Here is a 15,789-nt window from a genome sequence, read left to right on the forward strand (position 1 = left end):
GAGGGGCATACTCGTGATTGGAGCTACACCAGATCTTTAATATAGGAAAAGGAGAAGCGAAACCTGTAATGGGCTTAAATCTAAGATGAGCAGGCATTTCATACAGAGGTGTCTGGAGATGGTTCCTTGACACGCAACTATTACTTTACGGATGGATCATGTTTTATGAATTTGTACTGTATATTGGACTTTTATACATATTTTTAAATTTGCACCATAGAAGTTTTTTTCCTCAACAAAGGAGCTTGTTGGTTTCCTCTGACATTTATGAGGATTGTAATTCACTTTGTTTAGCACAGATGTTATCTCACAGATAAATGTTATGTATGACACTATTTGGTGATTATTTCTTATAAGCCCATAGAGTCTATGTGATAGGCAAGGGCCTGTGTCTTGTTGTGGAACAGCGCACCATTTTTATTCCATATCTAAAACTGGGAAATAGTTGCCTGATGCTGAAAAACCCAAGAGGTGCATGCAGACCTAGTAGAGTAAGCCTAAACAGGAAAACGGGGAAACTAATTGTTAAAGCCTTACTGCCAGTTCACACTGATACGACTTGTCAGGTGACTTGGTCGCCTGACAAGTAGCTTCCAATGCTGTGCAATGGAACCGTTCTAATCAGAGCGGCTCAAGTCGCTCCGACTTAGAAAAAGGTTCGTGCACTATTTTTTGGCAAAGTCGGAGCGACTTGCATTGACTTCTATTATGAGAAGTCGTTGCAAGCCGTGCTGAAGTCACGCTGCACGGATTAGTGTGAACCAACTCTTAAGCATAAATGATGGTCTATCTCTTCCAGGGCCCATCTAGGATGTCAAAAAGGGAATCAGTCCCTTTTTGGCTGAAAGTCAGACTCGGACAACCTAAACCACATCCAGACAATGGAGAGAAACTTCCTTGTGATGAACTGGAGTGGAACAAAGGGATGACACAACAATGTAATGGTTAAGAAGAAAGGAAGAGACTTAAGCAAGGAGGAGGTCCAGGAACTCAACACCCCATGGTTCCTATGCAAGACCACAAAGGGTTCTTTGTAAGAAAAGACCACTGGTGATAGCTACAAGAAAAAACATCTTGTGGGTTTAGATAGAAACAATAATGTCTCGAATGGGTTCAAACTAGAGCTTCTAAAGCACAGGAAGAATCAGATTCAGATGCAGCATCAGAAAGAAAAAAAAACAGTGAGAGCCACATGAAGAACCCTCAGCACAAAAATTCTAAAATCAAAGAGTGAGAGGCCAACTACCTGTGAACAGAATGGAAAGAGCCAAGACTTGAGTTTGAGCCAAATGTTAATCCAGACCAAACTGCAGGAGGGAAAGGGTTTGTCCTATGCAGAAACTTCTGCACAACACGTGAAGAACGTCTTCTACATTCTAAATCAGACACAGCAGTGGACTAAAGACTCAGAGATCCCCCTGTCCTTTAGAAACTGGGGTTCAGCAGTTCTGCTGTTAAAGCCAGGAATCAGAAAGATAGCAAATCAACCCTTGAGACAGTAGATCTGGATGGTTTGGCAAAGCCCACAATGCGTACGCTAGAAGTCTTACCAGGTTGGCATACCATATCTCCTTGGGCTAATCTGGGGGCAATGAGAATCACTACAATGCCTCCTGTCTCAATGATGTGGATCAGGCATGAAAGCTGTTCCAGGAAATGAAAGGGATATATTACATTAACTGATCCCTTGGAGTCCCAAGGGCATCCACTGCTGCCATCAGTTGATCCTTGGACGTGGAAACAACTTGTCCAGTTTGTTGATGAGCCTAGAGATCAGAAGGCCCAGATCTAGCATCCCCAAACTGTGACACAAGTCATGGAGCATCTCCAGGTGTAGAAGCCACTCTCTTATGTTCAGGTTCTACCAGCTGAAGAAACCTGCCAATTATCTATCCCTTGAATATATACCACCGACTTGAATGCATTAAAAAAGTTCTGCAGAAAACAGGATCCACTCAACCTTTTTGCGGGTAAGACGTTTTAATCCTCCCTATTAAATGATGTACACCACTATGTAAACATTTTTATGTCCACATAAACCAGAAAGTCTCCCTGGTGAAGGGAGGCAACGGCAGATCTGGTTGATTTTATCTGGAACTTTTTTGGTCCAAATATACAAATTCTAGACTTTGAGGTCCAAGATGGGTTAAATGCCCCCTTTGTGTTTTGGAACTATGAAAAAGATAGAGTAAAACCATTGAAACTGTTCTGCAACAGGAAGGCTATCAAACCTTGATCCAGAAGAGCTGAGACGATATGATAGAGACCCATCACTCTATGAGGAGACACAGAAAGGTGTGAAGAGAGAAAATGAGCGGGACGCAGAGGCAGAGCTTGTTGCTGTGGGTAAAAACACTTTGCACCCAGGCATCTGGGATGCAAGATGTCCAAGCATCTGCAAAGGTAAACAGATGTACTACCACTTTATGGAAAGTGGGGCACACCTTCATGTGGAAAAAGGCTTGTCCTAGAATTCGGCAAACTTTTAGTGCCAGACTTTGCAGGTGGTTTGGGAGGGGGGGGGGGGGGCAAGATTGGAGAGCCTTGAAGCCGAAGCCAGGGCAGTGAAGATACGAAAGGGACACTTCTTAGTGCTCACAGTGGAAGACAACTTTGCAGTCTTCTTTCAAGGCTTCTTCAGCTGAGAAGGATGAGTGCTTTTGCCACCAGTACCATTCTTGATGAGAACAGCTACAGCTGGTCCGAAGAGGCTTTGTCCCTCAAATACCATGCAGATCAAACACTTCTTACAAGATAATTCTGTAGAATGTTAGCTCATTTACCCTATGCATATGTGCACATGTACCGACAGGAGACACAGGCGAGAAATAAAGTGGGAGGTTTCAAGTAAGCCATCACAGTGAAAATTTAGTGCCAAATGGTTTGTAAAGTCATTACCAGAAAAAGCCTGGACCTGTCAATGAGAACAGAGTTGGAAAAAAGGGCTACCAACCATATATCGGTTGGGTCCTTAAAAGCAGGTGCACCCTCCACCAGTATATTAGTCACCTACCTTGTTAAGACGAGACATTGCTGGATGTACAGTGATAACAGACAACTTCTGAACAAAATCATCACCAAACAGATACAAGGTCAGTGCTTAGAAAAAGCAAACAGGGAACTTTTTTTTTCAGCACAGTGCAATGTGAAGCAATCCACTGCTTCACACAGTGCAGCCAGCAATTGAACTTTAGGAGATTTCTGTGTGATATCTCAATAAAGTTTGTTTAACAAAAATAAACAATCTGATCCACCAAGCTCAGAGCGTCATCACTGCACTGATCTCAGCTGAATTATGCCGCATACCAGCCGCTGTGCTGCAGTGCAGCAGCTGGTGTGAACCAGCCTTAATACTAAACCCTAATCTGCTGCATACACACCTTATCCTACACCAGGAGCGACTTCACTGACAGCAAGAAGTCCGACACTGATATCCTGCAGTACCAGTATTCCATAAAAAAAAAAAAAAACACTTCATATTTCTACAGTTTTAAAGATAACACAACAATATGTTCTACTGTGTGTACTCAAGATAGTTGCTTCCCCATCTGCCCCAAAAAGCTGATAAAAGCACTATGGGGTGGATTTACTAAAGGCAAGCTGACTGTAAGTGCAGTTGCCCCCAAGCTTAGTAAATGAGGGAATTCTCTGCATCCAATTATGTGCAATGATTGTCCGTGCATGTGATTTATGTATTCTTTGTAAAATTAAGGTTTGCCTCATTTACTAAGCTGCGTTTTCAGAGGGCACAGATGATTCACCTTTATTAAATCAACCCCCTTGTGTCGCCAGGGAAAAATAAGTTATAGAAAAATAAACTAACAATAATAATAAAATAACAAAGAAACCAATTACTCTTTACCATTGATGTGGTATAAACTAACAATAATAATAAAATAACAAAGAAACCAATTACTCTTTACCATTGATGTGTTACTGACGGCTGGAGACAGGTTTTCCTGGACAGTTTCACATACACCAAGTTTATTTACAGTCTTATCCGTAGCACTAGCCCAGTGCTTGCTCACAGCTGTTGCAATGCTAAGTGACTTCACTGGATTTGGGCTAGCTGAAGGCGAGGAACACGGTGAAGGCGAGGAAGGTAGCCGGGTGAAAGTTGCGTTCTTAACTGGTAACCCTGTGTTCAAGTCAAGGTGCTCAGCTGCAATGTAAAAACATTTTAATTAAACAACTTAGCAGAAATCATTGGTTGAACTTGAACTTTTTAAATTTTCAAACTTCCATGGGAGGGGACTTCTGATCTTACCCAACAGAGTGCTTTAATACCAAGACTCCCCAAAATCAACTAGAACTATTTGGAGGAACCCATGTATATTGAAATTAGTTATTTAAAGTGTAACTCCACTTTTGTTGAGAAAAAAACATTTCGCTCTGGGTGGTCTATGTACTTTGCAAGGATTTTAACAAACTTTGTTGCAGATTCCTACCTTTTGTTATTCTGAAGAAATCCCTGTGTGTTTGTCTGTGTCATGTGGAAAGTGAATGTAATGGGAGTGGTTTCGTAATTATCAATCAGCTGCTGTCCCTGCAAGGCTCTAATGAGGAAAATTGCAAGGTCTGCTCCCTTTAGACATGAATTTCTTTTGGGAGTATCTCATCAAAAATTACATTTTTGTTGCAGAGGATGCCTGAAATCTGACTGGTATCTTAGTGTAGACTTCTGGGATAAACTGCATTTTTGTACTTACCGTAAAATCTTTTTCTCTGAAGTTTATCGACAGACACAGCTCCATATCTTCTTTAGATCATTGGATTATACTCCTCCCATCAGGAATCGGACACTAGGCAGAAAAAGCTTTACCACGCTTATGGGGGCTGTCCCTGTAGGCATAACCCCACACACTCTGCTACAGCATCTAGTTTTGTTGCATGCAGTGTTTAGAAGACAAAAAATCCCCTTCACTCAGAAAAAGAAGGGCGGGTGCTGCGTCTGTCGATGAACTTCAGAGAAAAGGATTTTACGGTAAGTACAAAAATTCAGTTTTCTCTATCATTCATTGACAGACACAGCTCCATATCTTCTTTAGACCATTGGGATGTCCCAAAGCAGTATTTTCATGAGGGGTGGGAAGACAACGCAAAGAAGAACGTAACTCCCCAAAGGCTAAACGTAGCCAACCAGGTAATATGGAGCTCAAACAGGAACAACTGGAGCTCACCTAGAAAAAAAAATACACCCTCAAAGAGAACAAGAAAGATTCTCTTTAAACAGCAGTCTGCAAAACCTTGCGGCCAAAAGAGGCATCCGAGGATGCCAACACATCAACTTTGTAGAATTTTGTGAACGTATGCACAGACGACCAAGTTTCTGCCTTGCAAACTTGCATCACTGACGCCTGATGGTGAAAAGCCAAGAGCCACTCCGCGCTCTAGTAGAATGCACCTTCACAGGGAACGGAGGAACCTGACCCTTCAGCGAATAAGCCTGAACAACTGATTGCCGGATCCATCTGGATATGGTCAGAGCAGACGCAGCCAATCCCCTTAAGAGGTCCCTCGGTAAGAACAAATAGAGTATCCGATTTTCCAAAGAATGCAAGGTAATTTCCATGGGATGCTTAGGCTGGGGGTCAGAGTGAAGGCAGCACAATGTCTTCATTTAAATGAAAATCAGAAACCACCTTAGGGAGAAAAGACTGATTTGGTCGGAGTACCACTTTATCTCTGTGGACCACCAAATAAGGTGAGCGGCATGACAATGCCGCCAATTCAGATACTCTGCGGGCAAAAGTGATAGCAACCAAAAAGGCAACCTTCTGAGACAGTGAAAGCAGAGGAATCTCCCGAATGTTCTCTCTGAAGAACAGATAATACCAGATTCAGATCCCATGGAGGTAGCAGGTACCGTCTCGGAAGAGCCATATGGCGCACTCCCTGAATGAAGGTACGAATCAAGGCATGTGTAGGTAACAGGAGTTGAAAATACATAGCCAAAGCCGACATTTGGCCTTTGATAGTGCCCAAAGCCAACCGCTGTTTAAGCCCTTTTTGCAGAAAAGCCAAAACCCTAGCTACTAAAAACAAGTGAGGGTGCACCTTCAGTGATTCACACCATAAAATGTATGATTTCCAAGTACAATGATATATCTTCCTGGTGGTCGACTTCCTAGCCTTCAATAGCTTAGGAAACACAGAGTCAGAAAGACCTCTATCCCTCAACACCTGGCTTTCAACAGCTATGCAGTTAAAGCCAGCGACTGTAAAGCAGGATGGAAGATCGGACCTTGAGACAGCAGATCTTCCCTGAGAGGAAATCTCCAAGGAGCAACAACAACCAACCTTACTAGGTCTGCGTAGCCACTAGAATGACCAGAATCCCTGCCACCTCTATCCTGCGTAGAAGCCTCGGCAGGAGTTTCAGCGGAGGAAAGGCATAAATCAGCCAATACTGACCCCAAGGAGCCACCAGCGCGTTTGTGGCGCCAGCCAGAGGATCTCGAGACCTGGCTACGAACCTCTGCACCTTCTTGTTGAGACAAGAAGCAAACAGATCGACCTCGGTGTCTCTCACTGAACACACAGGAGATGAAACCCCTCCGGATGTAGGGACCACTCCCCTTGATCCAACACCTGACGACTCAGGTAATCCGCTTGCCAGTTTTCCATACCTGGGATGTGCACAGCAGAGAGGGTTGGAACAAACTTTTCTGCCCAGGCCAGAATCTTGGCCACCTCTCTTCAAGGAAGGTATCAGGGCGGACTTCTTGAAATTTATAATCCACCGAACTTCTGCAGGGAGCTGACAGTGATCGCCAGGTCGCTCAACGGGGCTGAATGAGAGTCTGCTCTCAATAAGAGATCATCCAGTACCGAAATCCCCCGTTGGCGCAACAAAGCCAACACCGGGGCCAATACTTTGGTAAACAACCTGGGAGCGGAGGTGAGACCAAAAGGTAACGCCACAAATTGATAATGCTCTTCTGCTACAGCAAAGTGCAGGAACCGCTGGTGACCAGCATAGATAGGGATGTGTAGATATGCGTTCTTGATATCTATGGAGGCCAAAAAATCTCCCTGTTGTAGACGCCACTACCGTTCGAACGGATTCCACGCGAAACCTCTGCACCCGCACAAAGCAATTCAGAGCCTTGAGGTCCAGAATTGGATGCACTTTGCCTTATTTTCTGGGCACACTAAACAGGTTTGAATAAAACCCCTGAAAGCGTTCCTGAGAGGGAACTGGCATAACCACCCCTTGCGACAGTAGATCTTGTACCTCCTCTCGTACATTCCTTAATAGGTCTTGAGATAGGCGCAGATTGGACGGAAAGAATCTGTCTTACTGACGAGACGGGAATTTGATCTTGTACCCTGATCAGATCAGTTTGTGAACCCATTTGTCCTGACTTAAGGAAGTCCAAGGTCCGAGAAAGAAGCAAAGATGTCCCCCCACCCCAGAAGCGGGTGAGGGCACCCCTTCATGCAGATGAGGATTTGTCTGCAGATACAGAATGGTCGGTCTTTGATTTAACTGACCATGGCTTCTTGGAACTCCCAGAAGACCTGAATGACTTCCCTTTTTCTTGTGACCCAGAGGCACGAAAAAGCCACTTATGAGCAGTGTAGATGGCGGGACAGAGACTCCACCTGTCTATTCACAGGGTCCGCGAAGGCCGGTGATTCTTCCACAGTAGACTTATTCAGCCTGGAAAACAGGTGATCCACCTTTGGTTGCATGGTCCACCTAGTGGAAACTGCATCTGTAAAAGGATAACGGCGTTTAAAGCACTTAGGCATCACTAGCATTTGCTTGATGTGCCGCCATTGTTCATTGACAATATCGTCAAAAAGCTCCGGGCAAGGAAACACCTTGCCCGATTTTTGGAACCATAAGACATCTGTGAACGCGACGCTGTAGATTCATCTACCAATTTTAAAGTTTCCCACACTGAAACTATAAGTGCTTCCACCAATGCGGCGGCGGACGAGGAAAGGTCCTCTTCACCATCAGAATTTGAAGACACCGACCCCTCAGGGTGGGGTGCGTCTGCGGCGGCCATATCTGCCTCAGAATCTGAGGAAACTACTGAGGGAGGCGAAGGCAGAGGGCGTTTGCGGCTAGCAACACTTTTACATACAAAGTCCACCTTTGACACCAGGCTTTCCAAGACTGCTGTAATCGCAGACAGCGGCTGCGACCCAGAAGGTTCCGCAGCCACTCCTAGGGGGTCTGTAAGTGAAATAGTACCCTGCGACTCCATTTTACACTGAGATGAAAATAATGAATTTAAAAGTCGCGAAATTGCAATCCCACCGCTAACTTAGTGGTATACCTTGTCCCAATCCAAAACAATCTGATAGCAGAGTGGGTGAGAAAAACCTACAGGGGACCCCAGAAACATTATCAAAATGCTCAGGAGACTGCCAGCACGTTCTTGTTAAACACAAAGTAAAATGTTCTGCCACAGGAAATGACAAGCACAGCCTGTCATAGCTAGATTTTTGTGTTACATGCTGTTCGCCTGTCCAGCGATTGTGGACTACAAGAAAATGGCCGCCCCATGCATTCCTATGGGGAACAAAAAAATGGCTGCCCATGCATTTCAATGAGAGAAAAGAAAGCATGAATCTACAGCAAAATGGCGGCTCCCACAGCATGCCATACGGTCTCCCAGACCCCCAGAGGGGGTCCCAGACAAGAGGCATCAGAGGGTCCCTATCAAAAACCGGTATCCGCTCCCCCTTGTCCCCGAACTCTTCCAGAGGTTCTGGACCGCCCAGCTCTTTACCAAGTCAGACCTGCGGGGAGCTTATAAGTGGAAGACCGCATTCAGAACTCGTTTTGGACATTATGAATAACTTGTCATGCCCTTCGGCCTGTGTAATGCCCCAGCCACATTCCAGCACCTGGTAAATTATATCTTTCGGGAGTTTCTTGACCACTTCTTAATTGTATACCTTGACGATATCCTCATTTTTTCTGCCTCACTGGAACTCCATCGGGTTCACGTTAAAGTCCTTTCTACCTTGAGAAAACACGGACTCTATGCCAAGGCGGAGAAGTGTGACTTTGAAAAGGGGTCTATTCAGTTTTTGGGACTCATCATTTCCATGGGATCGCAATGGACCCACAAAAAGTGAAAGCGATCCTAGATTGGCCTGCTCCTTGTGACAAGAAAGGTGTTCAGAGATTCGTGGGCTTTGCTAATTTTTACAGGCGTTTTGTGAAAAATTTTTCTTCCATCATCTCCCCCATCACCCAGTTAACCCGCCATCAGTCCCGCTTTCTGTGGTCTCAGGAGGCCCAAATGGCATTTTACAAACTTAAACCGCTATTTATTTCTGCACCCGTCCAACAACACCCTCTGCCCTATATGTTGGAGGTCGATGCCTCGGAAGTGGCCACCGGGGGCAATCCTGTCGCAACGTCAAGGGCCCAAATCTCTCCTCCATCCTGTGGCCTTCTTTTCTAGGAAAATGTCACCTCCGGAGAATTATGACGTTGGCGACCAAGAACTGTTGGCCATTAAATTTGCACTAGAAGAGTGGAGATATCTATTGGAAGGAGCCACCCATCCTATTATGATCTTCACTAGCCACAAAAACTTGGAGTACCTCAGGACTGCCAAACGTTTGAGAAACAGACAAGCCCGATGAGCGCTGTTTTTCTCCAGGTTTAACTTCCATATTTCTTATCGACCTGGCTCCAAGAATGGGAAAGCAGATGCTCTCTCCCGGATGTTTTCAGATACCCCAGAAACAGCAGAACCTGATACCATCCTTTCTGCCCATAATTTTCTCCTTATCCAGCCTGACCTGATGACGGCAATCCGACAGGCCTCAGCCCTTTGCTTGGATCCTGAAGTACCCTCCCTGAAAAAACAGGAATGGTTGCCTGTGGCATCAGGATAAAATCTTTGTCCCTTCCCAAGTAAGACCTCAAGTTCTTAAAATATTTCATGACAGTAAACTTGCTGGGCATTTTGGGGTGCGGAAGACTTTGGAGCTTATCCAACGCTCTTTTTGGTGGCCCAACCTTGGGCAGGATTGCAAGGATTACATCGGCTCTTTTACCATTTGCCAACGTAACAAGGGGTCAAGTACCAAGACTTGGGGTTTGCGAAGACCACTTCCCATTCCTGAGCAACCCTGGAAAAAGATATCTATGGACTTTATTGTTGAACTACCCCCTTCAGAAGGGTTTTCCACCATCTTGGTGGTAGTGGATCGCCTTTCCAAAATGGCCCATTTTCTACCCATGGTTGGCACACCTTCAGCCCTGGACACAGCCAACAGATTCATAAGGGAGATAGTCAGGCTACATGGTCTTCCAGACAACATTATCTCAGATAGAGGAGTGCAATTTACCTCCAGGTTCTGGAGGGATCTCTGTAAATCCCTGTCCATGGAAGTTTCTCTTTCTTCTGCATACCATCCTCAGAGCAATGGGCAAACAGAGAGGACTAATCAAACTCTAGAACAATACTTACAAAGTTTTCGCACCTGTTCCCAAGACGACTGGGTCTCGCTCCTCCCATGTGCGGAATTTGCTTACAACAATTCTCTTCATGCATCCACCAATCAGTCCCCTTTCTGGGCAAATTATGGATTTCCTCCCTCCTTTCTGCCTAACACCCTTCCGGAAGCATCAGTTCCTGCTGTCCAAGATCGGATCAGCTTCATTCAAACCAACTATCAAACCCTACAGGAAGCCATGCGTAAGGCCCAGGAGGACTATAAACGGTTTCATGACTGTAAAAGAAAGAAGGGTCCGAATCTCAAGATTGGAGACAAAGTCTGGCTGTCAGCCTTGAACCTATATACACTGCGTTTGCACAAGAATCCGTGTACCTGGAGACAAATCTGCCCACTTTGTTGTTCAACCTGTAAGTAAGAAGATCCACATTCAGTGTTCCCTGCCTTCGACAAAGTTCCTGAAGCATCTCAGGGTGTAGGGACCACTCCCCTGGGTCCAGGGGTTGACAGCTGAGGAAGTCTGCTAGCCAATCGTACATGCATAGGCATAAAAAAGGAAATATGAAATTCTGTTCAGGACAGAATTCAAACTACGTGTCCTGGTGGGATGAGATTTCTGGTTCCTCTCTGATGGTTGATTTTTGCCACCTCCATGGTATTGTGTGAAAAATGTAAGGAGTAAGGCGCCTCCCCTGGCTATGTCTAAGTGTCTTAAATAGAGCAATTTAAGTGGTGAATATTTAAATAAAGATTTGAGGTAAATGGTGAGGCGCTGCTACTGATTGGTCATCAAAATAGGTAAATAAGGCTATGTTTTAATTTATTCATAAAAATATATAAAATGGGTGACTAAAAAATCAGATGTGTGATTTTTGGAACATGTAATGTGGATGACACAACTATTTATAATTCTCCTTGATTTTTTTAATGGTAAATTCAATATTTACTGCATATACTGAATTGCAGCACGGATTAGCACAAGCACTTTATAGTTATCAATTGTTTATATTAATATATCCAATATTCACGGCACACTTGCATGTATATATCCAGTCACATTTTTTCACGCATGTGATTTTTTAGTCACCTATTTTATACATTTTTATGAATAAATGAAAACATAGCCTTATTTACCTATTTTGATGACCAATCAGTAGCAGCGCCTCACCATTTACCTCAAACCACCATGGTATTGTCTGACTGAAACCAGATCGGAAGACCTACCAGCAGGATAGTCTAATGCTGCAGAACCGAAGAGATTCAGAATGGTAATTGGAAGATAAGACTCCAGTGACGTCAAAGTTCCCTGCAGCAACTGGGTGCCCAGGACCAGGGCCAGATTAACATAGGGGCTATTGGAGCTGCAGCTCCAGGCCCCTACCTTAACCACTTTACCACCGGAGGATTTTGCTGTCTTCCGTCCAGGCCACTTTTTGCGATTCGGCGCTGTGCGACTTTAACTGACAATTGCGCGGTCGTGCGACGCCGTACCCAAACAAAATTTACGTCCTTTTTTTCCCACAAACAGAGCTTTCTTTTGGTGGTATTTGATCACCTGTGCGATTTTTACTTTTTGCGCTATAAACAAAAAAAGAGCGTTTATTTTGAAAAAATAATATTTTTAACATTTTTTTATATGAAATTCCCCCCCAAAAAAATGTAAAAAACAATTTTTAAAAAAAATTTTTGGCCAATTTGTTTTCTGCTACCTATGTTTGGTAAAAAAAATCACAATAAGCGTATTTTGATTGGTTTGCGCAAAAGTTATTGCGTTTACTAACAAAGGGAAAGATTTCTGTCATTTTTGGTTTTTTTTTTTTAACGCGTAATGGCGGCGATCTGCGATTTTTTTTGCGGGACTGCGACATTGCGGCGGACAGATTGGACCCTTGACTGACATTTTTGACACTTTTGGGGGTACCAGTGACATTACTGCAGTAATCAGTGCTATATATATGCACTGTTACTGTAAAAATGACACTGGCAGGGAAGGGGTTAATTTTATTGGAGAGGGAGGGGTTAATGTATGCCTGGTGCTTACTGACGTGCGGGGGGGGAGGGGACTGAGTGAGTCATGGACAGATCGGATGTCCAGCTATGCTGAACAGTCCGATCTGTCACTCCCTGTCACTATGGAGATCCGCCCGCTTGTGTTTACACAGGCGGGCGGATCTCCACACTAGATCCCCGACGATCGGGGGAAGAGCGGCGGCGATCGCCGCTGCTCCTCCCCTGGCCCGACTCCCGCTGTGACTGAAAACAGCGGGAGCGAGCCTCCGGCGGCGCGCAAGCGCCGCCCAGAAGGGGGAGTGTCTGACGACGTAGTACTACGTCGTCAGACGATAACGAGCCACTCTGCCGCAGTAATATTACTGTGGGCGGTGGTAAAGTGGTTAATATAGGCCCCGGGTTGGCCATATTCACTGTTACCGCTCTTCTGTCACTTGTAAACACAGAAGTCTGGCTTCTATGCTCGCTTCCCCAGGCAGCTCCCTCAGAACCTCCCCACACAGCACGAAGGCCGGACAAGGAGGGACAGTTGCCGATGCATGGATGTGTTTATGGGCTTCAGAGACAGCATCCCATGTTGAATTAGGCATGCATGTCTGCACCCTTCCTCCTCTGGGTGCATGCCAAGGCACGGCCCTTAAGGCCCTTCAAAATCCTCAGCACCAAGCCCATGATGCTCTTAATCCGGCCCTGCCCAGGACTCCTCTCCAGCCCAACAGGCTGGCATCTGTCATGACAATCTTCCAGAATATGGGAATAGAAGAAATTCCCTGAATTAAGAGCCAGCTTCCTGAGCCGCCAGGCATGGGACAATCTGGTTCTTTGTACCAAATAAATCAATCTCTGCAGGGACCTGACTGACTTGTCCAATGACTGCGTAACAAGATAGAGTCGAGGCATGGACTGAAATTGGGCTAATGAAAAGGACTTAAGGGAGGCTATCATCAAGCCCAAAATTATCATGCAAAAGCAAAGAGTAAAGAGCCTCCTGGACTGGAAAGTTTGAATCCGAGACCAGAAATCTGACATTTCTCCTGAGCTGTGTTTAGGACTAGACTCCGATACTCCAAATGATTTGTTGGTTATAGTGACAATTTCTGAAGTTGCAGGATCCAACCGAACTGCTGCAACTTCTGAACAGTTAAGGCAATGTTTTCCAACATAAGTCTTTGCTGAGTGTCCCCTCAACAGGAAGCAAACGAACTAGCCCATGACGAGGATATCATGATAGCACAGCATAGCTAATGGTGGGGATACTATAAAGATCTGAGGTGTGAGAAGAAGGCTGAAAGGGTCATGAACTGGCAGTGGAGACACAGTCAGAGTGTTTCCCTGGAGAAGGAAGACAATGACAGAAATAGTGGAGTTCTAGCATAAATTCTGGATTCAACTGAAGACAATCAGAACCTGAGATCCAAGATGTGGCAAATGCTCTCTCTGTGTATGGAAATGAAAACGTTGGAGGAAACATCCCCTGATCCAGTTACCAGAGAAGGCTTGATAGAGATCTGCTATTCTGTGGGGTTACACAGGAAGGTTGGAGCTGAGAAACCAAGGAGGGGGCAGGGAGAAAACCTCCAGTTTTCAGCCCTAAGACACCACTCCCTGCACCCAAGCATCAGAGATGCAAGTTGTCAAAGCATCCAAACACTCTGGAAAGTGGGGACTCATCTGTGTGTCAAAGAATGTTTGTCTAAGTATTGTGCAGACTGAGGGCCAGATGCTGAGGCAGACTGAGGACCTGGGTTAAAGGGTCTCAACAAAGAATTGGAGCAGCAAAAGGAACATTTACTAATAGAGAGGGGGTAGACTTCCTCAGGGTTCTTCCATTGGGGAAGATGGATGCTTTTGTCATAGGCAGCATTCTAAATAAATAGAATCCAAAAAATAATATAAAGAGACATTGTCCTGTGAAGACCATGCAGAAAAACGCTTCTGATACAAGAGGTCAGCAGTCCAGCATCATAACCTGTGTGCCACGCATGAGCAGTGACAAGAGAACCGCGCAAATGCAGAACCAAGAAGCTAACGAATAGCTAAAAATCATAGCCCTTCATCAACCCCTACTCCATGGAGTACTCCAAGAAGATAATATATTTTCACGTGTGGGTGTTTCAGCCACAGACCAAATTTGGTCTATACAATTTTTCCTTCAGAGAGAACATCTAATAACAGATCTGCAGAGGGACCATGATCTGAACCAGAGAAATCCAGCGTGTCTGTTGGAATTAGCAGAATAGTGGAAAAAGAAAAGCAAGAACAGTACACCATACACACGCAGTCCCTCTGAAATGTACAGCCACCTGTAACTGGAGAAACCAGAAACATTAGTGACACCAATATAAAAATACAAATGTCTCAAGCTGGCTCAATAAAGCTAGAATTAGGACACACAGTATGAAAGGAAAAATCCGCAACACGGCATCAGTCTGGCACATACAGTAACAAAGATGATTCTCTAGAGACATGGTGAAGTTCATGACCAGTAAATCCATAAGGAATCCCCGGACATATATGGGTTTGATTTACTAAAACTGAAGAGTGCAAAATCTGGTGAAGCTCTGCATGGTAGCCAATCAGCTTCTAACTTCATCTTGTTCAATTAAGCTTTGACAAAAACCTGGAAGCTGATTGGTTTCTATGCAGAGATGCACCAGATTTTGCACTCTTCACTCTTAGTAAATCAAACCCCCTGGTCTGACTAAATAGTGGAGAACTGTATAAACTGGAGCACAAGCATCAGTCAATACTGACTGCAAACCTGACATAGCCGAAACACCAATATAGAAAATGAACTGGGAACCTAAATCTGCTTGGCTAATGGTAGAGTTTTCCAGAGTATTTATATCTGGTCTGAATACACTAATAAATACAATATCTCACAAAATTGAGTACCCCTCACATTTTGTAAATATGTCATTATATCTTTTCATGTGACAACACTGAAGAAATGACACTTTGCTACAATGTAAAGTAGTGAGTGTACAGCTTGTATAACAGTGTAAATCAGCTGTCCCCTCAAAATCACTCAACACACAGCCAATAATGTCTAAACCGCTGGTAACAAAAGTCAGTACACCCCTAAGCGAAAATGTCCAAATTGGGCCCAAAGTGTCAATATTTTGTGTGGCCACCATTATTTTCCAGCACTGCCCTAACCCTCTTGGGCATGGAGTTCAACAGAGCTTCACAAGTTGCCACTGGAGTCTTCTTTCACTCCTCCATGATGACATCACAGAGCTGGTGGATCTTAGAGACCTTGTGCTCCTCCATTTAAGGATGCCCCACAAATGCTTAGTAGGGTTTAGGTCTGAAGACATGCTTGGCCAGTCCATCACCTTT

At 44.6% G+C, this 15,789-nt stretch overlaps 1 protein-coding gene across 1 annotated transcript in view; it reads right to left on the reverse strand.

The window, feature by feature from the left end:
- SYCP2 (synaptonemal complex protein 2) overlaps nt 1-15,789 on the reverse strand; it is a 372,455-nt gene that overhangs the window by 97,015 nt on the left and 259,651 nt on the right. Inside the window, exon 33 of the mRNA XM_082271514.1 lies at nt 3,924-4,162. Within this exon, the coding sequence (XP_082127640.1) occupies nt 3,924-4,162 (239 nt within the window). The remainder of the gene's footprint in view (nt 1-3,923; nt 4,163-15,789) is intronic.

Source organism: Pelophylax lessonae, assembly GCF_965119305.1.
Source record: "Pelophylax lessonae genome assembly, chromosome: 11".
NCBI classification, from domain to species: Eukaryota; Metazoa; Chordata; class Amphibia; order Anura; family Ranidae; genus Pelophylax; species Pelophylax lessonae.